Here is a 25,087-nt window from a genome sequence, read left to right as displayed (position 1 = left end):
CGCGTTGTTTAGACTCCAGCGCTGTGAAGAATTCCACACCCGAGTAATGACAACCAATTCATACACAGGGACCAATGTTCCGGACAGACAGTACTTTGGTATGGCTTTACTTCCAAGAATTAAAAAAATAAACGCTTACACAAACACCCCTTGGATACCAAGACACCTATAATTGGAGGTGTTAAGTAAGCATTCAATAATAATTAATTCTCTAAGATATTTGTATGCTGAGTTCCTACGGACACCACCCATCTGCAGGCCTGTCCACAGGGCACAAACAGCTTTCCAAAAGCTGTTACCTTGCAAACTCCTCTAAAGCCCTGCTTTAATCTTTGCAAAAAGGTGAGCTTCTACAGTAGCTTGAAGAGAGCCACAGAAATTAATTGACACGGAACCTTCTAGAATATGCTGCCTCCAGCAGTTCAAATTGGCAGAAGGCAGATTGCTCACCACCAGTACGTTACCAGTTTGCCAAATACCATTACTACCATAATAATACCATTACTACAGACACGAGAAGCTTCAGCTCAGAGCTTTCAGCAAAAAGTAGGGCTGAAGAGGAAGGAACGATGACGTCAGACTTACTTTAGAGACCCTGACAGCTTCGGTTGCTGGAGGAGCTTATCTGCATGATTCAGTGCCATAAGGTTATCTCCCAGAGCCAGGGCCACGTAAGCACTACAGGCAAGTATGGAGCACCTGGAGGAGAAAAGAAAAGCGGGGAGACAATGTGTTAAATATTCTGCGATTTCAAATGCAGCTGTGAAATTGCTTCTTTAACAAATGCCCAGCAAATCCAGATAAAGACACGCTAGCATTACACACAGAATACAAAAAGAATTGGAAGCAGGAGCAAAGAGCACACAGTCCCTCACTGCATTCTTAGTATGACCTAAGTAATTCTAGACGTTTACTTTCATTTCCACACAGCAACATTTCAGATTTGATTTACACATGATAAAAGCAATAAAAAGTTATTTTTGTTATATATGAAGTCATCAAATAAATGCTTATATACAGATGTACACACTTTAAAAGCCATACAACACCATTACATTAATATTTAGTTCTCAGTTGAAGTTATTTTACATTCAAGGGAAAATATTTGGAATTGCTGAATTACTACATGTACCTAAAAAAAAAAACAAAACCAAAATAATCACTAGATAATAACTGCTAGTCTCTGTAAATTAACAACAAAAAAAACATTAAAAAAATTTTTGTTCGGTTTAGTACATTTTATTCTAAAAGTAGTACCTGAAGGGAATAAACCATCCACTAGCACAGAACACAAAGACCTCAGCTTATCAATGACTGTCCAGAAACTCCACACCACTTTGATTTCACAAAAACAAAAGAGTTTTTAAGTTTTAAGTGCTGAAGAAATAAATCCTAATCTTTCAATATCATCCTCACAGCAAAGTGGGAAGTCAAGGAGCTGGTCTTTATCTATGGCCTCAATCATGCTCTCTCAACCAGGAGACGCACACTCAGTGTTCCACCATGTAACTCAAGGATCAGCTCCGTATGCCAGCAAGACCGTGCCCATTCACAGAATTATAGGATCACTAAGGTTGGAAAAAGGACTAACATCTCCTAGTCCAACCAGCAACCCGTGTCCACTGACCACGTCCCTCAGTGCCACATCCACACGGTTCTTGAACACCTCCAGGGACGGTGACTGCACCACCTCCCTGGGCAGCCCATTACAGTTTCTGAACACTCTTTCTGAGAAGAAATTTTTCCTAATATCCAACCTGAACCTCCCCTGGCACAACTTGAGGCCATTCCCTCTCATCCTATCGCTGTTAGCAGGGAGAAGAGGCCGACCCCCACCTCGCCACAGCCTCCTTGCAGGCAGCTGTAGAGAGTGATCAGGTCTCCCCTGAGCCTCCTCCAGACTCAACAATCCCAATTCCCTCAGCCGCTCCCCGTAAGACTTGTGCTCCAGACTCCTCACAGCTCCATTACCTTTCTCTGGACACTGTTCTTCATAAGAGAGGGACCCCACCACAGCACTGTTTGTCTCAGGAACGTTCCCACCCTCGTTTTATTTGTTAAACCTTGGATCTTCATTTGCGCTTCTCTGCCCTCCCTCCTCCTGCACCAAAGGAGAGCAGTTTTCTGTAGCACACAATGCTATAAATCACCTAGAAGTACAGATGTATTGTTGTGGTCAATTCAATTGTAACATATTTCACTCTTGTATTTTACAACATCTGTACGCAGGGAGGCAATAAAACTGCAGAGAATTCAGCGCTTCCAGTTCTGTGTTACACTGACTGCTGCAATCCTCTGCCAGGAGTCTGATTTCAGATGTGGCATTCTGTGGCTGTCACAGGCTTCCCTGTTTCCAAAGCGCACAAAACCTGACAGTCTGTGCAACAGAAATTACTCCCATCCTCCACTTTCATGCAACAATCCCACATCAGGATGCCTCCGTTCTGCCAAGCTTCCTGTTGTACTGGCTGGCCCTGCTCCCCAGGCACTGCCATGACACTGCTTGGCGGGGGCAGCCCGTCCCGGGGCACAGACCTCTCTCTGCTGGGCCCCGTTCTGCTCCCAGTCCTCCTGCCCCACTCCCTGCCCAGGGCAGCCGGCCCTGCTGCCTGGAGGTGGCTGCTACCCGCCGACCTTCTGGCAACTGTCAAGCCCACTTTGAGTCCTGCAGTAAGTCATGTAATTCGTGGCAGGGCCTGGGGTGCCTTTATTCCCCATTCCCAGGAGGCATGCTCCTTAATTATGCACAAGCAGGGGAAGAAACTTCTCCAGTGTTTCTCCCTACCCCCCACTTCCTCTTAGCGTGCCCAGATGTCACATCAAATCTGAACACATACAAAAGCTTTCAAGAAAGAGAGGAAAGCTTCCCCAGCTCAAGTCCCAAACCTAAAATATTTCTGAAAGGTTGTGACTGTGGGGAGGGGGGGGGGAAATCCCAAAATAATGGCCTGCCTCTAAGCAGTCTCTTTCTTCTCTGCCCCAAGGAAGCACAACTTTTAAACAAGCAGAGATGCTGTCCCACCAGCCTAATGCCTCATACTGCTGCTCCTGCCCTTTCAGTCAATACAGGCCTTCTACTCACCACAACTTTAAAACTATTTTTATTTTTGAAAGTCTATACTTCAGCAAAAGGCACGCTCCGGCCATACAACAATAAGCCCATCAAGATGGGAACCTATCTCTATGCTCTAAGGACTCATCCCCATCTAATCCCTTTAAGACCTCTTCAGCAAAAGCCATCTAAAGAGGAGGAAAACATTCAACGTTTTCCTCCTCGCAACGCTGTCCTTGCGCACTCGGACTCATTGTTGAAGCAGCCAAACCGAACAGAACACTCAGGAGATCTGACAGCTAATCAGAGCAGAAGAATTGCACCACAAGGGAAAAGACAAACTAGTTTTTCACCCCAGTCAGGATTCTGACAAAACTCTGCAGGTCGTCTTTAAGCTCTGGAGACTTCCAGCATTACTGAGCCCCTGCATTCCCTAAATAAAACCGCCTTTGCACTCGGAAAAAGAAAAATGTTTTTTTAAACCGCCAGATTATGTCAAACAACCTCTTGTGTAGGTCTAGGCAACAAGATTTGTCAGCCCACGCTGGCTGCAAGTTTACAGAACCTGAACGATACATTTGGCTGAGCTCATTTCACAGGGCACAGGCAAAGCAGAGATCACCCAGCCCTTCACAACTTACCAGGAAGGCATAAAAATGGCACCTCTAAACCATTTAGAGAACATCACTAATGTGGAATAATTGAAAATAGCTAATTAAGCCCAGTGGTGGATACATACCATCTGTTTTTTTTTGTTTGTTTGTTTGTTTCAATGCAGACAACACAAACCAAAACGTGAAGTACAGAACACAGATGGTGCTTACTCAGTGGAGGAACTCAGCACCACCATGGAGGAGATGGCAGAGAACCATGCACTGAGGAAGAAGGGGGTGATGCAGCTATGGATGATCATTGTAATCTTCCAGTGCTGTGCCAGGGCCAACCAGAGCACAGCAACCTTTAAGGGGGACAAATGAGGCAGTGCTGGGCTGTGGGGAAAAGGGACAAAGTATGCTGGTAAATGATGGTGGTTCTTACATTATTATCCGTGAAATTATTGGTGATGCTACTCATGCTCCTGGAATGTTGTGTACTGGGGCACACAGACTTCAAGAAAATAGAGAATAAAGCAAAACATTACGAGGGACTGGAGATGGCCAATGGAAGAGTCAAAAGAAAGAAAAAAATGATGAAATGGGATCACATGCTTTAGAGGAAGGGCTCACAGTTTATTCGGGATAAAGAAGTAGATCAAGCTATTCCTTTATCTCTAGTTGCTTCGTAGGGGTAAGTTATGTTCACGTTCACACAAAGCTGTTCAATCGAAGGAGAAAGGTTACACCAAGGTCTATTGCTACCTATCTCACTTGCACAATAAAATACACAGGAGTCTCCAAATGTACCACTGTGGTCTACCACAACTCCATAAGCCTTGATGTGTCCCAGTAGCACTGAGTAGTTCTGGTGCATGGACACGTATTAGAGGCTGGAAGCAAAGCTTCTCAGAGAACGAGCCAAACTGTTTATAAGAAACTCAGAAGAAAATTCTAGAGTTTCTACTTCCAAAGCATATAGTCTTAGCAACATTTGGTGTCCTCAGACTTCTGCTTGTTAACTTTGAAGCCTTACTATTGAATTATTGCTTATTATGAGAAAGGTCTGTTCAACTAATTTGTATGCAACTACCAACAATACACATGACACTGAAATTTTGTTTAGAGGACATTTTTAAGAACTGGTTAGGAGCAAAGTCAGTCTTTCAAACTCTCATTAGGACATACAAAATCATGTTAAAAAACTGAAATATTTAACTTCCTTATGTCAATATCAGAAACAATGGAGATTTTTCAATCCAGTGACTGTCAGCAGAGAGAAAAAACTGAAGTATACAGACACCAATTCCTCAGGACAATCCTTGCCAACATTCAGTAGTTTAACATTCCCCAAATGGACAAGGATTCCAATTTCCTCACTCAGCTCCTCAGTGAGCAACACTACAGTAATATGGCAATGTTTGACTGCTGTATTTTCATATCTATCTGCTAGGAGTAGTTTTAGTGGAGTCTGTCTAGGGACATCTTGCCTAGTGGATTTGACCACCAGTCAAAGCAAGCATTGCAAATAAATAAATGATAGCAATCAATGCTTTGCCTTTCCTTGTGTGATATTCTTTACCAGAAGCAGTGTGATTCTTGCTAGGTTTTTTCCTGACATGTGGTCAGGTTCCATCAGCAGATAACAACAGCTGATTGTGAAAGAAAAGATTGTGTATTAAAAAGAAGGAAAAAACCACAATGTGACACCACGTAATTCTGACATGGATTGTTATAAAAGTCCCGCAACCATATTTTCAAGTCAGGAGAGGAAAAAAAGTCCACATCACAGTTTTTAATGCCTTCTGTTTTAAGTAACATACTCTTGCACCACATCAGAATAAATAATAAAGGTCTCAGTTATGCCTCCTCACGGATTACTGTGAAATTGCCTTGAAACAACCCCAAGTAGTTTTGCTATACACAACGCAGTAAAGGTTGAGCTGGCCATTACAAAACACAGGTTACCTGTGGTTTTGCCATCACTGTCTCATGTCACCTGGTACAGATGATATTACATATAATGTGGAACAAGAGCTTACATGTCAAAATCGCATGATATAAAGGATGCTTGTATTACTACAATGCTAAGAAATTTAAGGCTCAGAGGTGCAATCAAAGCAAAGCAAAGCCAAGCACATTAACTTAGATTTATGTTGCCTAATTAGCACTGTAATATGTTGGCACCCTCACACTTGCCTTTAACATACTTAGAGGAAACTTCATTGCTCTCTTAAATATCTCTTTTGAAAAGCAAAGTCAAAACTGATACAGAGAGAAAGAACGTACAAGGTTTGACAAACAGCGTATTTCTAGCAAGTTTTCATTATCGATCATGGAAAAACTAGAACCAAAACATCTACAAGTTTAAAAACAACCTAAAAGCTGCCATCACTTACTATTCATTAACTGGGATGGTATTAAAGCATTCCTAGAGCATTTATTACCTTAATAGCTACGTAACATAAGAAAAAATGATAACAGTAAATTAATTTTAAAAAAAGCAAAACTCTCAGTCTAGGACATAATGGGAAGAAGGAAATACAGAAATAAACTGATGGACAAGGTAGACTATTGAAGATTGTGTCTCTAGTGCAGATGAGAGCTAAGGAGAGCAGAAGATAAAAAAAACAACAAAACAAACATCTCCTCACACATAAGCCATCATACATAAGCCCTACTCTAGACAAGACCATGGAAATCCTACCTTATCTGAAGTAGCATAGGAAACAAAACACTCACCAACTGGATTATTTTAGCAGATCTTAGTTAAACCTATCTTGAATGAAATGCATATTTCCATTTAATATCACAGTCATTTTAACTGCGACAAGAAGTCAGATTTTGATTTAGTTTCTTTGTGAGCACTGCTCTATTTGAAATCCAGCAAGAACATAATAGTGCCACCTGACTTCCAAACCAGCCTTACCAAGGCTTTAAGAGGTAAAGGTACCATGCTGTAACTTCCTTCTTTTCCACCATTGTGAAAGCCATTGTCAGGTTTTTACCCTTGTCACTTGCAGGTCTTGAGTTTTTTGTTTTGCCAAATAAACGCCAGGCCTATAACAGCAGGATCATACACAGACTGATCTACCATCTGAACTGAAATTCTGGAGGGTTTGTAGATATTCTTACTCAAATCCTTGAGGAGAGGAAGCACATGTGAAAAAAGTCATCCTCACATGTACAGCTATAATGCAACACTGCAAGTGCTATAGCATTAAAAAAAAAAAAGCTAGTATCAACTCCAGAATCACAGCACAGATTAAGAGTGGGTTTACTTAGTCGTGGATTTGTGAATATGTTTTGTTATTTACTTGCCTTAAATTTTCTAATTCCTGTTTCTTCAAAGGCGAAGAAGGTGGAGCTGCAATGAATTTATCCCCTTCATGACTTTTATTGCTAGAATAAAAACAGTATATTAATTACAAGGAGGGACTATAAATAATTTATAAATTCTCAGTATAATAACCATCGATATTTACTCACTCCATTTAAAAGGACTGAAAAAACTGTATAGCCTAGAAACCAGGGATATATGAAGCTAAGCAAAAATTGAGGCAAATGCTCTTGACCTTACCATTCTGTGTGAGAAGGAAGAATGGGGGCATTTGCTGGGAAGGATCTGACTGACAGACCAAACAAACCATGCCACTTTCCACAGCCTGGAGCTATTTTTGAAGTTCCATGTGGTATAAGAACATTAAACTCGAGATGCAGAAATCTCTGCATTTGTAGCCTCTCTTCATTCAGCCAGTAAGAAAAGCAGTAAAACAGCTACTCCCAGTAATTACATACATATTCTATAAAGATAAAACTTACGAAGTGCTACAGCATTTATTAGTCTTATAGCTGCCCTTTATTTTTATTATTTCAAAATGACGCCCTGCATCCCACTTAAAAAAAAAAAAAAACCAACCAGACCTCACTGCTTTATATCACTGGCAACTTCACTCCCCAGTAAGTGGAAAGAAAACCTCCTTCCAAAGGAAGAGACGGGAAGAGCAGCTAACAGCAGCACCTTGGCAGAGAGACATTGTAGTTTACAAAAAGATTTAAAAAAAATCTGAATTGAAACTTAAGTTCTGTCCATGTACCAAGCACAGAACCTTTCCACTTAGCACTGTTGTAGTGCAGATACCTCATGCCTTTGCCAGAAAGAATATTTAAAAATACCTGTAACCACTGAAAGTATTCACAGTTTTCCTGTGAATAACAAAGGAAATGCCCAAGAGTCAGCCTGTTCAATTACTGGGATTTGCTTCAAAATCACCCTGTTCAATTAGTGTGATTTTCTTCAAATGCCCTCTATCTTTTACTGCTCTCTCACAGAGGGTCCCTTGTCAGAGGGAACAAATCCTGTTAGAGCCTTTCAGAATGCAACATGCAAATTCAAGAACAGCCAGCCCTGTCCCTGGGTATTCTGAAGTGAGCAATGATCATGGAGATATCAGAGACTTTTTTTTTTTTTTTTTTTAAACACTGAAGACGCATCTGGTTTTAAAGCAGAAGGTATTAAAGGACTCCCTGTACAGGGCATGATCTCCTTTCCTCACCCCTACGGAAACAAAGTGAAGCAAAACAAGCAGTAGGTCTCAGCTGAGTAAGGGCCGCCATTTTGTTTTCATCACTGCCTCTCACTGGGCCCCATAAGCTTAATTTAAAGTCTCACTTAAATCAGAGGAGCTTCATCCCAGTAGGCTGCATACAGCTTACCAGGGGAAGTTGGGCAGCTCACAATGTCCACCCTTGACAAACAAGAACACCAACCAAGGAAAAAAAAAAAAAAAAAAAAAACCAAGCAAACAAACAACAAACCAGCCCAGGCCCACAGAAGCAGCCCAGATTTATAGATCATTTGATCACTTGACAGGAAAGACTGCCCCTGGGAGGAAAGGGTTCCAGGGCTGATGAATGCCAAATCTTATCACAGGCAAATCTTTATAACTGAGTTGCTAGACATCTACATATTGAATCGTATATGGCAAACGTGTGCACATACACAAATTCACTGTAATGTGAAACTTCACTTACAATTAGAGAAGTATCAATAGGCACTGCAGGGGTGTGTGGGAGAACAAAACATTTGCAGCACAGAAAAAAAAAAAAGATGGTCAGTGAAAAAAAGAATGTCTCTGTGTCATTCATTAAAGTGGTTTCATGACAGGAATCAACTCTGGATTTTGTTTTTAAATTAGCATACCTGCAGTTAAAATAACAGGCAGCTCAACTACTTTCTTGGGTACCCCAATTGCTAAGAGAATTTATATGTGTGTTATCTCTTCTGCTGCCCAGAACAGGGCAGGTAGCAGGCACTGACTGCCAACCTAGAGTTACTCTGGACAGAAAGAAAGGTTTACAGGCAATTCAAAGTGCACTATTCTGATTACCTGCATGCTTCACTGCTTTCACTGTTCTCTGTATTTCCCCCCAGCTGACTATTAGTTTTAGATCCATTTTCCTGCTTTGGTTCCTGCTGGTCTTCTGGAAGTAACAGCAAGGCATTTCTTAGACAAATGGCTGCAAACTCCATGCTGGCTACAGGTATTGCTGAGGACTGCCCGTCACTGGAAGAGACACAAAGTTAGCTGGTGAGTACCAATTCTATCAACTTGAAAAGGAAAAGCAGCGCTCCAGAGAGACCTGGATGCAGGGAAAACTTTAGGATAAAGAAGTTAAATTACACTTTAATATACCAATACATTTATGAAAACATTTACACATCACGATATCCAAATAGAGTGGGCAGATTCAAAGTGAGAAATACGAAAAGTCCTCAGTTTTTGCTCGATCTCACTTCTTGAAGTCTTATGACAGAGCAACTAGATTATACCTGCATATTTCTAGAGTGGATTACCAAAAATATGTATTCTAACGTGAGAGAAAGAGGACTGATTTAGCTAACTGGAAACACTAGTTTCAGAGAGAGAAGTAAATTTTAAGCACGCAATTAAGCCCTCTGCTGGCCACTACAGAGGAAGCACCCAAATTATTAGGCAGGATTGAGCATTTTAAAACACATCTCTCTCACTACATGAGTATTCCAAAATGAACACAGTTATTCCATGACTCCTGCTAAACAAATATGCATCACTAACAAAGCTATGATAAGAAAATAAAGGCCCACGGAAAACATACTTACTTATAAACAACATTCTGTATTGACTGGGATGCTAGGACTATCTTACGGTGGTAGCCTTGACCCACTATAGATTGCACGATCCCCTTTTTGCTGGGAAGACCTTTAGTCTCTTGTTCTGATGTCTGGGGGAAAGAAAAAGAAAAAAAAAAGAAAATAAAGGACTAAAACATCAAGGCTGTTGAATAAGAGCCCTGCAAGGTAAGTGAAAACTGGAAGTCTTCAAATCCAGCTACAATGTAAATGTTAATGGGTTGTATGGATACAGTTTTAAGTTTAAGTACCATGAAGGATCAGATACCTTCTCCATTGTCTTTGTGTTGCACAGGGATTTTACTGCACACAGTGCTCTCACAGATCCCTTCCGACAGCTTGTCTGATAGCCCACTGACCTAGTTTCTCCTTTGTTTGGAAAGCAGAGGAACAACGAATCAAGTCATATTAAGAGAACTGCTGGGTTATCAAGAAAATAAATTATATGGTCTGCCAAATAGTATCAGAATTGTCATTATAGCTTCCATCTTCTCTCCCTGGCTACACAGAATTCAAGACGTTCTCTGAAAAACTGCTATCAAGGTGCTCCAAGGGGAACACAAAGCTGAACTACAACTAATGCAAAGTTACATTAAATTTACTTGTTAAATGAGTTGAGTATGCAGATATTCTGGGGATCAAACTTAACGCATACTAATTATCAGTCCCACGACTTATATCTGTACCATATTCACTTAACAACAACAAAGGAAAAAAACAACCCACCACCATAAGCCATCTTATCAACTTTGCTGGTAAGTACAGTCAGTGAAGAATTGCAACGGGAAGAAAAAAATTATGCTACCTTCCATCTATACCTTATAAACTAAAATACTATTGCAAATGAATTTGCTTTAGTGAAATTACTTTTCTGCATGATGTTCAGGAAATCAATATGAATGCATAGTACGAAATCGAGGAACATTATTGCAAATTGAGTTAAAAAGTCAAATTAAACACACTACTGATTTCATGGCTCCACCTGTCATATTACAAGTCTGCCTTACAATTTAAAAACACTTCCCTCTTGTCTTCAATGTTAACAGTATCCATTCTCCCTCCTAAGATTACGAATTCAGATAACACCAAGTTGCCTTTGTGACCCATGTTCATACTCCCATGCACAGAAAATCAGAAAATTACTGTGAAGAAAGCTGTTCTTCCTGTAGTCACTCTGCTTTATAAAGCTAAGCACCCAGGACTATAGGATAACAGCAAACATATATGAGAGCTGCTCCAAAAGTAATGCCTCCACCTTTATTATGTTTGCCCACAATGTCAGAAGTGGATCTCAGTGGTATGGCAGCAGAGGTGGAACCTCCCCACCAATACTCTGCTACGTGTTGTTGTCATGTGGCAGATGGCAGCAGAGGGACAGTCTGACAAAACGGCGCCTGGCATGGAAGTGCATCTGAAGCAAAGGGGTGGAATTGAATTCCTCCATGCAGAAATAATGGCACCCACTGACATTCATCAACACTTGCTGAACATCTATGGAGACCAAGCAGTAGATGTGAACACAGCATGGCGGTAGGAGTTGCATTTCAGCACCTCAGTGGGGATATAAGGAAGCCTCATCCATGAAGCTGTCATTAATGGCTTTTTAAAAGTATCTGAAAGTGTGATGCCAAAATAATGAGCAACACTGAAAATTCCACGTAAAACTTACAAATTGTGTATTTAGAAGGGTTTGGATAGGATACAATAAATAAAGGCACAGGGGGCCACCCACAGAGGAAAAACAGAATTCAGGATGAAAAAGAGTGAATATTGCTGCTCAGTGCATCACAGCCATCCTTTGTACCAAGGGAAACGGGCATCTGTGCAAATAACTGCATGGGATCATGTAATTACAGATTACATCATCACATGCACATGGAATGAACTACAGTTTCACAGGGAAACAATTATGTTATCTCAATTTCCCAGGCTTACTATTTTGAGGTAGTTTTCTGTTCGGAAGAATAAGTGATCACTGTACCCCACCCCTCTGAATTTTAACAGCACGGAGCTGTGTCAGGGGAGGGGCAGCTGGGGGTTAGGGACAGGTTCTGCACCAGAGGGCGGTAGGCATGGAACAGGCTGCCCAGGGCAGAGGGCACAGCCCCAAGTGCTGGAGTTCAGAGAGCGTTTGGACAACGCACTGAGACACAGGGTTTGATTTTGGGGGATCCTGTGTGGATCCAGGACGTGGATTCCACAATCCTTGCAGGTCCCTTCCAACTCAGGATGCCCTATGATTCTACTGTACGTGCTTGTCCTAAATAGACAGGTATCAACAGGTTGAAGCCAACATGTCCAATGGACATGCAACACGTCTGCTGCTGGCAGACTTCCACAAACTTCCCTAGCAAAGAATGACAAGTCTCAGCAATTAGAGATTCAGCTCCCCAGTGGCTGTCAACATGTAGTCAGACGGAAGAACATGGACCTCAGCCTCCACCACTTCTAGGCTAATCACACTAGTCTTGTCCTCTTTAACCTCCAGCAGAAATGGAGTAAGGAAATAATGGAAGTTTAGAGTTTTGCCTGCATGAAAAGGAAGGTTCCATGCAAAGGTATCAGTGGAAGTCAGAAAATTTCTTATCCAAATCCAGAGTAGCCCTATAAAATGACATCATATCTGAATTTGGATAGTGGATTTACAGTTGACAGAATTAAAAAGCATTTAAAGTGCTTATACTATTTATACATCTAGAACGCTACCAATAATTAAAGATGTCCCAGGAACACAGATGCTCTTGAATCAAATGCTAAGTAGTTTTCTTCAAGAGTTTTTGCAAATTCCAATGAAGTTCCAGGACACAGTGCTATACTTTGTTTTTAAATAAGACATTTGTCAGTCTGATCCAATAACCATGTTCATGAAAACATCAAAGCTAACTTTATTCATCTGCAAGAACAGCAGCAGCACAGTTTCAGCTACAGCTTACATCCTAGAAACCAGCCCTATGCTAGAGACAGAGGATGTCTACAGGATAGTTTTAAGTTTTTTCCTACTATGCCTGTTAAAATTTAAGCTAGAACCTCATCACTTCAGAAGCTGTAACAATTCCTAGAGACTAAACACAGAAATCCAAGGTATTAAAGCCAAAAAAAAAAAAAAGAAGAGAGAGATGGAATGTCTTAGGGGTGAGAAAAATAGTATCTATCCAGCTTCTCCAGCAAAAAACTTGTAGCATTACTGAAGAAGAGCTACAGTATCCAATTACATGTATTTACTTTCTCATGCAATATTTATTATGGTGTACTACAGTTTTTCTGATCTTGGAAAAGATGATTTAAGACTGGGTCTCAAGACACTGTTTCTACAGAATAAACAAACATTGGTTTTCTTGCATTTGTTGCAGCTTCAGGTTAAACACACAAACACACGCATATATAAGAAGAATTAATCTGGACCTAGAGATGTCGCAAGCTCTTCAAAATATCTTGATTTGGACTATATATTATTTCTTCCTTTCTGGGATCACATGCATTTCACAATGCCAATCAACGGAAGGGATTTGCAGATCTACTTACCCCTTTATTGGCAGCAATGCAACATTCTGCTATTCTCAGCCAAAGACGAGGGTTCGAGTGATAAACCTGGACGGCCTCAATCAGGCATTCAAAGGCAGCTAAGGGCCTCCCAATGTGCAGGAGCTGAATTCCACAATTGTAGAGCAACTCATACCGTTTGTTAGTCAGCAGCGTACACATGGGTCTCCCTGAAAACTTCTTACCTGCGCAAAACAATACGTCATACTGGATGTGCAGCTCAGGGGAGCTGAAAACATAATGAGGTAAGGGGGCTTAAAGGGGGAGAAGTAAGAAGGGGGCTGTGGGAAACATCCAAAAACTGAAAAGCAACCAAACCAAAACACAAAAATCGACTTCCATTATAGAAATCTGCTAAACTCCCTCTGTAAACGAACTCTTTCCGCACTAAAGCTAATACTCATGATAAATTCATCATATTTTCAATAAAGGTTGAAGTAAATTAAATGTTAACCACTTATGTTCTTTGTCACCTGAGTTAAGTGTCATGTAATACCACTGAATTCCAGATTTATGAGAATGTCTATCTTTTCCAGTCTCAGAAATTCCAGAAGAAATCTACTTTGCTGTTAACAAGTATAAACATTTTCTGCCTTCGCACTAGTATGTAGGACCACAAAGGCAGGGAGAAACAGCAAAAATAACAAAATGTGTGATAAGAACTAGATTTTAAAGAAAACAAGATACGAACAAGTTATTATTTCATCATGAAATCATCTGGAAGAGAAAAAAGCTTTGTATTTCTTCTCAAAACTGGAAAACTTTTTATAGTGTTTATTTTCTATCCTGTGTCAGCAGAACTACAAGTAATGTAGTCTTCAATAATTCACACCTAGGTCACAGAAATTTTGTTTTTGTCACATCTCCCTAACTGGTGGTCAAAGACTGAATACAAGATAGAAATAATTGCTCCGCCATCACTGCCAAGGAAAGTAATAAATAGGAACACATTTCATAACAAATGGAATGGGAATTTCATTGGTAATTACTGAAAGTGTATATCATTTATTTTCTTTATTTGCCCATCCCTTTTCCACCACCTGTTTTCATCTCTCACAAGTCTTACCTGGATCTGAGCTACCTGTTCCTAGCTGTGCACACGCATTATCGTTTTCTTGTAAGGCTTTTTTAAAGTAAAAAATTCCTAAATTGTGCTTTCCCATTGCAAAGTGGATGCAGCCAAGATTGTTCCAGAACATGCACCGTAAGCATTCACCTGAGAGAACAGAAACAACTACTTTCATAAATTGAAAAAAGTTACTGGGCCCACAAAACATTCCCACCATTCTCATGGGTTGGCAAGATGTCCAAGGATTATGAAGTTACATCACTGTCTCCAGTATTTTAACAACCTGCCTTTCTGTTTATCATTTGGTTTCTCTTGGACACTTTGCCCAAAGTGATCCATGGGTAAAGACCAAAGATTTTCAGATCTTAGGCACCATGTTCCAAGACACCCAGGTAGAAAGCCTATTTGACATACTGCAACTTGAAGCAAGTTTATCTGTAATTTTTCCACAGTATTTAGTGTATATAAACATTTCTAGTTTTCCAACAGATGGCTCTTGTAAAAAGGAAATTCTTTAATGACATTATCTACCTAGGTTTTATAAAGTAAACAAACTTGTTAACCTCACCATTCAAGCAGGAAGCATACCCTCCTTCTGAAATATATCATGTTCAGATTAACACTGCAAGAAGCTTCTTCCACACAACAGCAGAAAAATAAAAGCTTGAGTTATCTGCTGATAATTGAAGCTTTACAGTGGTAACATTGTTTAAAAAAAATAATATTCAGTAAAGTCATACCACTAAAAAAATAGGAAAATAATTTAAAAAAAATCAAACCAAAACATTTCCAAACAAACAAATTAACCTGATGTTATTCTAACCATAACCTATGAGGACTATTAAGTGAACATTCTACTGCTGCTTGTGTAAAAAAAAAAAAAAAAGTAATTTGAAAATAAAACTTTTTATAAACAGTACAGGAAGGACTTTCAGAAATCCATTTTCTTGGTCACTACGTTGTTTAAATGTCTGTTCAATGAAAGCCACAGCACTGTTAATTGAAGGAGTGCACCAGTAAAGCTGAACATGTACCCAGGATATAAATCCATGACGCTTAGGACCTGCTGCTTTAAGTAACCATTAATGCATTTACAGTTAATATCAATGAGTAGTCCTATTTGTACCACATATTTAAGTATTTGCAGGATGAAGGCCTTCTGTTTTATTTTACCTGTTTTCATGAAGCCTGGATGTTCAGCAATGTTTGCACTGTTTAAAAGTTTGACTGCTTTACGGTAATTGCCCCTCAAATATTCAAAATTGCTCTTAAGAAAGAGAGAAGGAGCTGACTGTAAAGAAGAAAACAACAGTTAATTATCTTTTTTTTTTTTTTAAAGTGATTTCTAATGCTAGATCAGCTTGCCCCTGCTGCCATTTAAGAATACATGGGCTTGGCCCCTAATGATTTCATGAAATAACATTTCTTCATTGAACACTCGACCTCTGCTGAAATGCAGAACTATTTTTTTTTTTGTTTTGCTTCTGCTTCAAAACCAAATATTATGCTAAAGAACTCCGTCACGGCAGTGGCCAAGTGCAGAGGATCTCCCTTTTGTTTTAAGAGGATCTTCCTCCAATCTGCCTTCTAATACACTCCTCCCCACGCTTCCCTCCCTGCAGAGCTCAACAGCTTCCTCCTGGGCTGTGATTTTCCTGGCCTGCCAAAAGACACATCGTGATCCAGAAAGATTTCTGTCAAACCAGCACCTGTTGAGACTGGCAACAAAAGGCAAGTGCTTTCCTCCTACTCCCTGATCCTCAGTTAAAGCAGAATATACACGGCATGGTGGACGCAGTTCTGAGTTGAGAACTCCTACGTAAAAGAAGAAACTGCTTTCTAGCAAGAGATAAGCCTCCAAAAAACTTCAACAACTACCAAAAAAGAAAAGACAATGCACAAAACCCAAGAATATTGAAAACTCCCAGCTTAATCTTTCTGAAGTGGTTTAAATCAGCAATCAGAAAGTTTTATTTCCCAGAGAATTAATGGTTAACTAAAACTTGCTTTGCATTGCTTAAATTATAAACCAAACTTAACCAGTTTACTGTACACAGCATTTTGTTGTTATTTTTTTTATCATTAACAACAAAGTGCAACTTTCTGAGCAATTCAAAGTCCTACATTAATTACACTTAGAGAAAAGAGATTACAAACCCAACTGATTGTATACAGCACTATTTCAGACATCCATCCTCAGGAAGACCTTTCCTTGTAAAGTAAGTTACCAAATCCAGTTTTAAGATAGGGAACAGACCTAGATTACAAAAACAATAGCTTTAAGAATACTTACATTTCCAGCTGTATTCATAACAGACTTGATCTCCCTTTTGCATGCTTTTAGTGACTTCATCTGGATATAGGCTCTCACCTTATACTGTTTAAAATTAAATTTGTTATATTAGAAACAGTAACTTGTGCAGGTTTGCAAGATGGACCATACCTAGACATTTATTATAAAATTTCCCATATACATCATAAAACAGGTAGTAAAAAGCCATTCAAAAAGTCCTTCAGATGAAGAATTTCTATTCAGAGTATCAACAACAAATTTATACAGTTCATATTTACAAGAGGCAAATGTGCATTTTGTTCAATGGCCAACATTCAACAGCTCTACATTCAAATGCCAAAACGTCAGCATGTAAAACAGCAAATTAATTAAAATAATTTAGCTTGTAAATCCCAGACATTTACCTGTTCAATTGATAACATCAGTAAGTGAAAGGTGATAGTGAAGCATTTTGTTTTTTCACCTATTTTTCCAAAGAACGGTACTGTGAAATAAAGCTTCACTGACTTAGACTGTCTTGCAGTCAAACAGATGTGAAATTGTCAGAGCTAAATGCAATTTAACAAAATTATTAAAGATGTAGGGACTGAAATTGGGATTTTTTAGGTCAGTTTCTCTTGTACCTGGGTCTTACAAAAAGGAAAAAGCTGGTTAAAGCCATTCTTTTGTTCTACAAAATGAAGTTTAGAATGACAATATCACAATTCATGCTCAGCTAGATTTGAGGCAGGCAGCGCTCAGTTTTAAGACTGAATGGATATTCTTGTATAAATCACACGCATACACCCACCTGATGTATCTTAGATTTAGCAACTTCTATTAAAGCTCCACTTTCAGCTTTATGATTGGAGGAATCTTTATTTGTATTATTACCTGACTAAAAAAAAAAAAGAAGTGTTAAGAGCTTAAGAAGGAAACTGTAAACTGAATTTAAAAGGTGATTGGTAAAAATGGTAATCTCTTTTGAGGAAGAAAATATGTATTTAATAACGTTAAAAAAAACAAACACAAAAACCATCCATATATTCCACAAAAAATTGTAGCTTAAGACTTGCAATCAAAATCAAAGAACAACCACATCAGCCTATGAAGTAAGGAGCACTATATTAAGGTTAGCGTTACACTAATCTGCTCTAGCATTGAGGTATTTTAAGAATTCTCTTATTCAGAAAGATAATTTGCATGCTCCTGATTCTCTTTTCCATATTTTCTCCAGTAGAACTATTACATACTCAAAAATAAAATGTTTTATATTAAGTGTGACATCTCATCAACAGGAAAAGACAAAAGTGTCCACTTTTCACTTGCAAGCCACTACTCATTCTATTGTTTTTTCCAAAAGGTACACATTGAAGATTGCATTTGAAAATCTGCCTCATATTTCCAGATACTAAATTAAAGGAATGCTTGATTTCTCACACTATGGCACGAATTGCACTTCCTCACAGATGCTGACATCCCAAACTTAGAGCATCACACGGTCATCATGCAAGACACATAAGGAAAAGCAAGTATATCTGGCATTGAAGACAGCTGACTTTCTAATATAAGCCTCTGACTGAGACACTTCTTAGCTCCCTGGCATTAAGAGAAAAGGGTGGAATGGAGAGAACATACAGCTGCTGTATACAACTAACTTGGCTTCTAAAATGCGTAAGTTGTCTGAAGTTACAGATATTCTAACAGTTTTAAAAATTCTGAAATCTTTTAAAAGACTACTTTTGGATTTAATAAAAAACATACCTTTGGTAAAGACAGTGGCATTCATGTGATTTTAAGCTTACCTCATTTTTTCCATTCTTGCTGTTATTGTTGCCCTGTGAAATCATTTTTTCCAGAACAGCAAGGAGATGCAAGGCCTTCTCAGCCTGATAAGTCAGCAGGTATAAGTCCACAAGCAAGAAGCACACAGCCTGGGCAAACTTCTCTTCTGTATAAAACAAAAGTAGAAGAAAAGATCTTGCAGTTCTAATACCAATCCATCCAAGCATGATCATGGAACAAAAAAAGAAATACAAAACAAAACAAAAACAGCTGCAAAGTACATCTACAAAATACTATGAGAAAAACCAAAATATTACATAAGTAAAAAAAATTAAAATGCAGACACCTACACAACACAGATAAGTATATTAACACAAAATGTAATTCTTTCAAATGCCATCAGTATGAAAGCAAAGACCAGAGACAGCTTAAAATGCATTTCACATCCTTTCATTTTGAAAACTGGTCGAAGTACATCAGCACCAAAGATCCAGTGTCTGAAGAGACCAATGGGCCGTATGCCTACATAGAATCTCACACAGCTTAAGAAGGATTCCATACAAACACATCTCTGCACGGCTGGTTTCACAGAGTAAGCTCCACATAGGCATACCGAGAACTGAGGGAGAAACAGCACTACAGTTACTGGATTCGTTGAGACCCACACACACAAATAGTTCATCCTTTTTGTTTCATGAATACCTCCGGAAGTTGTCAAATATCCATTTTGGTTTTGTTATACTCATCTGCTAAATGCCTGTGAAGCACCTTCCCACCCAAATTCAAACACTGTCCTTGTAAAGTAAAGATTACTCATCATTCCTAAGCCTATCTTCCTTGATTATTACTATGTACATTTACAAATCACTTTTCTGATAACCAGAGAAAGATCATTTACTCTGCCTCGTTACTGCACGAACAAAACTCTTCTGCCTACACACCGAAAGGCTCTATAAACTGGTACAGCTTCTCTCCCACTGAGATAGCTTCAGTGTACTGACGCAGATGATACAAAATAACAGCTTGATTGTAGTAAAGCATACTATTTTCAACATCATCTAAACCATCCATTTCTTCAACAGCAGAGTGAACCTGAAAAAAAGAACAACCAAAAAACAGAATCTTGTTTATCCTTAAAACTTTCATACTCACAATTTTAAAAAGTGTCAAATGTTTATTTTAGAAAAATAATCCAAAGGGACTAATTAGCACAAAGATATGCCAGTAACAGTTATAAACTAAGAAGGGGAAGAGGTAAAACTTGTCTTCTTATTTCACTGGAAGTTCCCGTCACTATCAACAGTGCTCAAACATCAAATTTTCATGCAGCGTTTGCATTACCTGGTTCTTCAGCTGGTTCAGGGTTTGTCTCAAATTGTCTGTTGTCGTCTGGTTACTCTTACAGAACTCTGCAACTGCTGTATTCAAAGTTATTTTGTAGTCATCTTTGTTTATGTCTTGAAGGGTATTTAGGTGTTGCAAACAGGCATCATAATTTCCAGCCTGGAAACAACACGTATCAGAAAGGTATTAAAAGATACAAAGTTTAAACCAATAAGTCAACAATTTTGAATGGTAGTCTCCTCCTCCCTGAGTCTAGAGAGCGAGGTAGGATTTCCTTGACCAACAGGAAGTGGGCTAAACAGCTCCATACAAACTTCATTTGTTATGCAGATTAGTATGCATGAGAAGCATGTCAGAAAGTTGAGGCCCTAACTAAAATAGAAAAAGAGTTTGGTGGAGGAAGAACTAATAGAGTAGTTAACTATTAAAAACATGTTTCTATGAAAACTTGTTCTGATGGCTTCATCATATCAAGCTTCAAGATTCTTTGTTTCCTCAGTTTTCATATTATGTCTCCATCACACGTACATAGAGCAGCTGCTTGTCTGAGTCCTGGCCCATCATTGCGTGTTCATCCCTCACTTCATCTTGAGAGACCGAGTTACAATTTAGACCCTGGAAGTCTGCTTAACACAGGCTGGCAGAAGAGGGGAGTTACTCTCCTTACCAAACTTTCCCAAGACAGGCTTAACTTCTGCTGTCAAGTGAATTATTTGAGAATATTACACTTGCCTAATAAAAACCATGGCCAAAGCACAGTGCTCCTCTGAAAAGCAATTTAATGAAGAAATCCCTTTCTTTGACCTCAGGAACAAGAAAATTATTTCTAAGGACTGCAGAATATCTCATCTCTTTCAGTTTTTATCTTTTTTTTGTGTTTGTACAGGAGAAATTTAGTGCCATGGAGTAATGGAAGAACTCTAGACTCTCTCAACTAAATGAAGCCTAAAATAATGCTTTACTTTCTATTGTTCAACTCATTTACATGAATAATCACCTTCACCTCCGCCAGATCAGGGTAGCTTCCAGTAACACATGTAGAATCATTTCCACCAGTCAATATTTCATAACCAAAATCTTGAGTACATTTCACAGCCATTCTCTTGAGTACCACCACCACTCCCCACTCTCTACTTCTTTTCTAAGAGCTGTTCCACTGAGGTTCTCCTAAACTGGGTTGGATGGGGCCCCAGGCAGCCTGAGTACTTGATCTAGCAGCTGGCAGCCCTGCCTATGGCAGGGGGTTGGAACTTGATGATCCTTGACATCCCGTGCAACCCAAGCCATTCTATAAAACGATTCTATGATTCTGTGAAAAGGTACATGCTGGCTCTGTAACACAAGCACTGATCTTGGTATAATAACTTGCTAATACATTCTCAGCCACGCTAAGAAAACCAGAATAAAATAATTCTATAAGCCAGTTTAGCAGTTACGTGGTAGATGAGAAGCTTGGGTTTGGCTGCGTCTTACCAGAAAAGCTTGTAACGCACTGCTTGACAACTCCTTCTCCTGATCAGTGATCCCTGAAGTACCCGCTCCTTCATGCTTCTCAGCACCTTGTTCTGACAAAGAATGACAGAAAAGTTTGTAAACGCAGTAAAAGTAATCCAGCCTAAAAACATTGTTTGCGACAGCTTCTCCTGCCAGCAGGAGTAGCTTCCCACACAACTGCAGCCCTGTTGCCCTGTTACACAACAACATCTCCAGCAACCCAACAACCACTGCTAACCTACTGTGCTCTCAGTCAATAATCCACATCTGGCAAGCTCACTGAAAATGAACACATTTTACATTTCTCTTTAAAGCTGCAACCAGACAGCAGGGATAGACTTTATCTGCACAAAAATTATAGTGAAGATCACATATCATAAGATGAGTAAGCATCCCAACACACGGGATCAAAACCCATGCATCCTGTATGCTGCTTCCTGAGCAGCAAGCAAGGGATGCTTTTAGGGAACAACATGAATAACATAGAGAAAATGCTGCAAATATAGTTTTGCTATATCCCGTTCTAGATGAACACTGCACGTAGCTTTTTTTGTTTGATGGTTTGAGCACTCATACAGTAACATAACAAGATTTTAATTGTCTTCAATTTCTTTGATATAAAATTCATAACATGTTTTACCTTTTGGTCAGATAATTAATCCTTCAACTCCACAACAGGGACTTTGTTCGAACCCACATTTTGCCATGTTAATTGGCACAGTGGGCACTGCATATTCAATGTCTTTCTCTTCCTAGAATTAACGGATGTCATGCAAACTCTACTAACTTTGTTTTCCACACCAAATGAATGAAAACACTCCTCTATGAGCTCCAACACAAAATCCATTCTCTGTCAGCACCAACATACTTGAATCATCTGCTATTCACTGCCTTCAAAAACTTAAAGTTTACTTATGAAGATGGACAACAATAATAACCAGGCCTTGGGACATTCCTTGTATAATATCCACAGCAGGAACAGAACAGCCACTAAGCTGTTCCTGGGTTGTGCTTGCTGCAGGGAGACTTCTTCCACCATCCTACGCAATAACACGTTTCAGCAAGAACATATTTGTTGCTTGTGGCTTCCATCCTGCAGCAAGATGCCCACAAAGTTGAGATATTAAATCTCAACCATCTTTCACCAGCCACTTACAAAGCAGCGTGCTGTGATTTGGACAAAACTCGGGGTTCAGCAATTCCAGCACTTGGGAGGAATGGACTCTTGGGGTGCTACAGAACTACACACACCTGCTAAGAAATCTGACTGCACGTAATGCATTCACCAATGGAATCTTTTCCATAAAGAGAGAAAAAAACAATGTCAGAAAAGTTCAGAAAGCTTTTGACATGCCATGATTTTTTCACAGAGAGAGAGGAAAGGAACAAGATGCATCTCTCCTCATGCTAAACACATAATAGATCTGACTCCTCCTAAATATTTGTGGTACAGAACCCATTGCCTTTCAAGGACCTTTTTAGCAGCAATGAAGAAAAACATTTTCCCTCCAACGTTCATGCCAACAGATACATTATCTGCCTTACTTGCTCAGAAGGCCTTCAAGATTACACCAGCACAAGGAACAACAATGCAGAGACGTGAGAAGCCAAACCTTGGGAAGTTTCTAATGCTCAGCCTGGCCAGGAGCTCCCCACATACAGGTTTAGCCCTGGGAAGGGCCAGCCAAAGCCACAGTACTGGGTACCACCACTGACTGCAAGCTGATCAAACAAGCGATTTGGTGCTCATGGAGGTCTGAACCTGGAAGTAACATGTTTTCAGTTAAGCAAACAATAAATGAAAGAGACTGCTTGCGGTCTAGGAAACTTACACAGCTGTGTGGTGTATTTCCTAGGGAAGCATCAGGGCAGGTCTACAGACTTCACTAGGACTCTAAATCATATGTTAAAAGACAAAAATGAAACCTGGGACTTGTTTTAAACAAAGCAGGGCAGTTCTTTCTCCTACACAGTCACTTTTATGGCTATAAACTGAAGAGCTGCATCTACTATACAAATCACCAAAGACAGCAAGTTTGTGAAATGTGAACGGGAAGCTCGTCAAACCCAAAGTCCAGCTGCAGTAGCTGACAGCACAGCTCCTTCGTGTGATAAAACCACTTTGGCTGCTCTTCAATCCTTCCACCCAAATATGCTTGAAACCTGTTAAAGAGCTGATGGTCCCTCTAATCTACAGCAAACCTACCACTTTTGTTTAAAGGAGGATGTGTTACTTCAGCTGATCTTCATCATTGAGACATCTCACCAATGGGCCACCTAAAAGCTGCCTGGTGCCAGATGCTGGAAGCACCCACTTAAACTGGGAGGGGAGAAGCACTCCTGCTCTTTTGACTGCAGGGCAAACAGGTCAACCCAGGAAAGCATGTAAAAATCAGCTGCTTGGGTTTTCACCCAGAGAAGGCCACTATACTGAGTTAGAATAAAAGCAGCAAGTTGTAAAGTTGTCTCCGTGGCTGGCGATGTTGGGGTGGTCCAGGAGAAACACCGTGCACCACGTAGGCTTTCTGGTTTGCCATGTATAAGCAGGCAGCTGTTCCTGCTGGAGAAGCTGCGGCATGGTGGGCAACAGGATGTGGGGGAAAAAGGCTGTACGGGAAGACGGAAAGAGCATAGGATTCCCACCTGAAAAGAGACCTCATCCCCACACTGGCTTGCTGCTGCTGCAACAACCAGCAACCAGAGAGAACTAGAGAGCACCTCTCCCACACAGGCGGGCCCAGACACCTGGAGCGCTGCAGCTATTCTCCTCACACCTGTTATCTGCACCTCCAGGGGCCGCAGCTCCCAGGCCCTCTCGTTCCTAAGCCCTTTACATCTCACACAAGCCGGGCTGCTGAGCACCAGAACATTTGTGGAGCACTTTATTTCCCGAGGCACGGGATAATCTCTTCCTGGGACGGAGAGGAGCCTCCCGCACGGCTCCGGCGGCTGCCGCCCGCCAGGCCGACCCGAACGGGACCGATGCCGGCAGCCCGCGGGCTCAGCCGGTCGCGCCGCGCCCCGAGAGCAGCACTTCGCAGCCGCCTGCCCGCCGGGCGCTACTTCCTCGGCGGAAGGACACGCAGCAGCACGCCCCTCGCCTTCCGTGCCGGCACTCACCGCCCGCTGGCGAGAGCGTATCCCTCCGCCCGGGCCCGCGGCGGCTCCCCCCGCTCACCCGCAGCCTTGTCCGCCGCCATCTCTGCCGCCGCTGCCGTGCGATCCGAGCGCGCCAAACGGGCCGAGGCTCTCCCCTGCTCCGCCGAGCGCCGCCTGCTCCTTCGCCGAGTGCCGCGCCGCCTGCGGAACTACTTTTCCGCCAGTCCCCTCCGCGCCGCTCCGTCCCTATTCGCCCGCCGCTTCCGGGTTGCCGGCGCCCGCCGACGTGCAGCCGTTGCTTGGGACCGCGTCTGACGTCACGACGCTGCTGCGCTCCCCTCGGGAGGGGCACCGTGCGCATGCGCCTCACCACCTCGCCGCGCCCCAGCGGGCCGCCATGTTGTTGGCCTTTACCGGAGGGAGGGCGAGTCAGGGAGTGCTGGGCTGCCTGAGGACTGTAGGGTGGGCATCCGGCTCGTAGTCTCGCACTGGAAGGGGATTTTCCCCTCAGTAGGTAGTACTGAAGCACTCGTCTTTGTTAGGATAGTCTTCTGTGGGCTCAGCAGCTGTGCATCATCCTGACCTTAGCTTGGAAGAGGGCCCCAGGAGCCCCACTGTTGAGGGCAGTCAGCATCGGTTCCCTTCTGAGGATGTGAGTTTCCATCAC

General features: G+C 41.0%; 1 protein-coding gene across 1 annotated transcript in view; it reads right to left on the bottom strand.

The window, feature by feature from the left end:
* The window catches only part of CNOT10 (CCR4-NOT transcription complex subunit 10), a 28,905-nt gene extending 4,193 nt beyond the window's left edge, over positions 1-24,712 (bottom strand). Inside the window, exons 1-14 of the mRNA XM_021387389.1 lie at positions 24,500-24,712; positions 21,301-21,392; positions 19,825-19,986; positions 19,425-19,575; positions 18,504-18,649; positions 17,510-17,596; positions 16,720-16,803; positions 15,600-15,717; positions 14,424-14,573; positions 13,340-13,542; positions 9,788-9,909; positions 9,036-9,212; positions 6,967-7,047; positions 586-699 (exon numbers count right to left, since the gene is read on the bottom strand). Of these exons, the coding sequence (XP_021243064.1) occupies positions 586-699; positions 6,967-7,047; positions 9,036-9,212; positions 9,788-9,909; positions 13,340-13,542; positions 14,424-14,573; positions 15,600-15,717; positions 16,720-16,803; positions 17,510-17,596; positions 18,504-18,649; positions 19,425-19,575; positions 19,825-19,986; positions 21,301-21,392; positions 24,500-24,521 (1,709 nt within the window). The 5' untranslated portion in view covers positions 24,522-24,712. The remainder of the gene's footprint in view (positions 1-585; positions 700-6,966; positions 7,048-9,035; positions 9,213-9,787; positions 9,910-13,339; positions 13,543-14,423; positions 14,574-15,599; positions 15,718-16,719; positions 16,804-17,509; positions 17,597-18,503; positions 18,650-19,424; positions 19,576-19,824; positions 19,987-21,300; positions 21,393-24,499) is intronic.

The sequence above is a fragment of the Numida meleagris genome, chromosome 2, assembly GCF_002078875.1.
Source record: "Numida meleagris isolate 19003 breed g44 Domestic line chromosome 2, NumMel1.0, whole genome shotgun sequence".
In the NCBI taxonomy this organism is placed as follows: domain Eukaryota; kingdom Metazoa; phylum Chordata; class Aves; order Galliformes; family Numididae; genus Numida; species Numida meleagris.
This window is presented reverse-complemented; position numbering and strand designations above follow the sequence as displayed.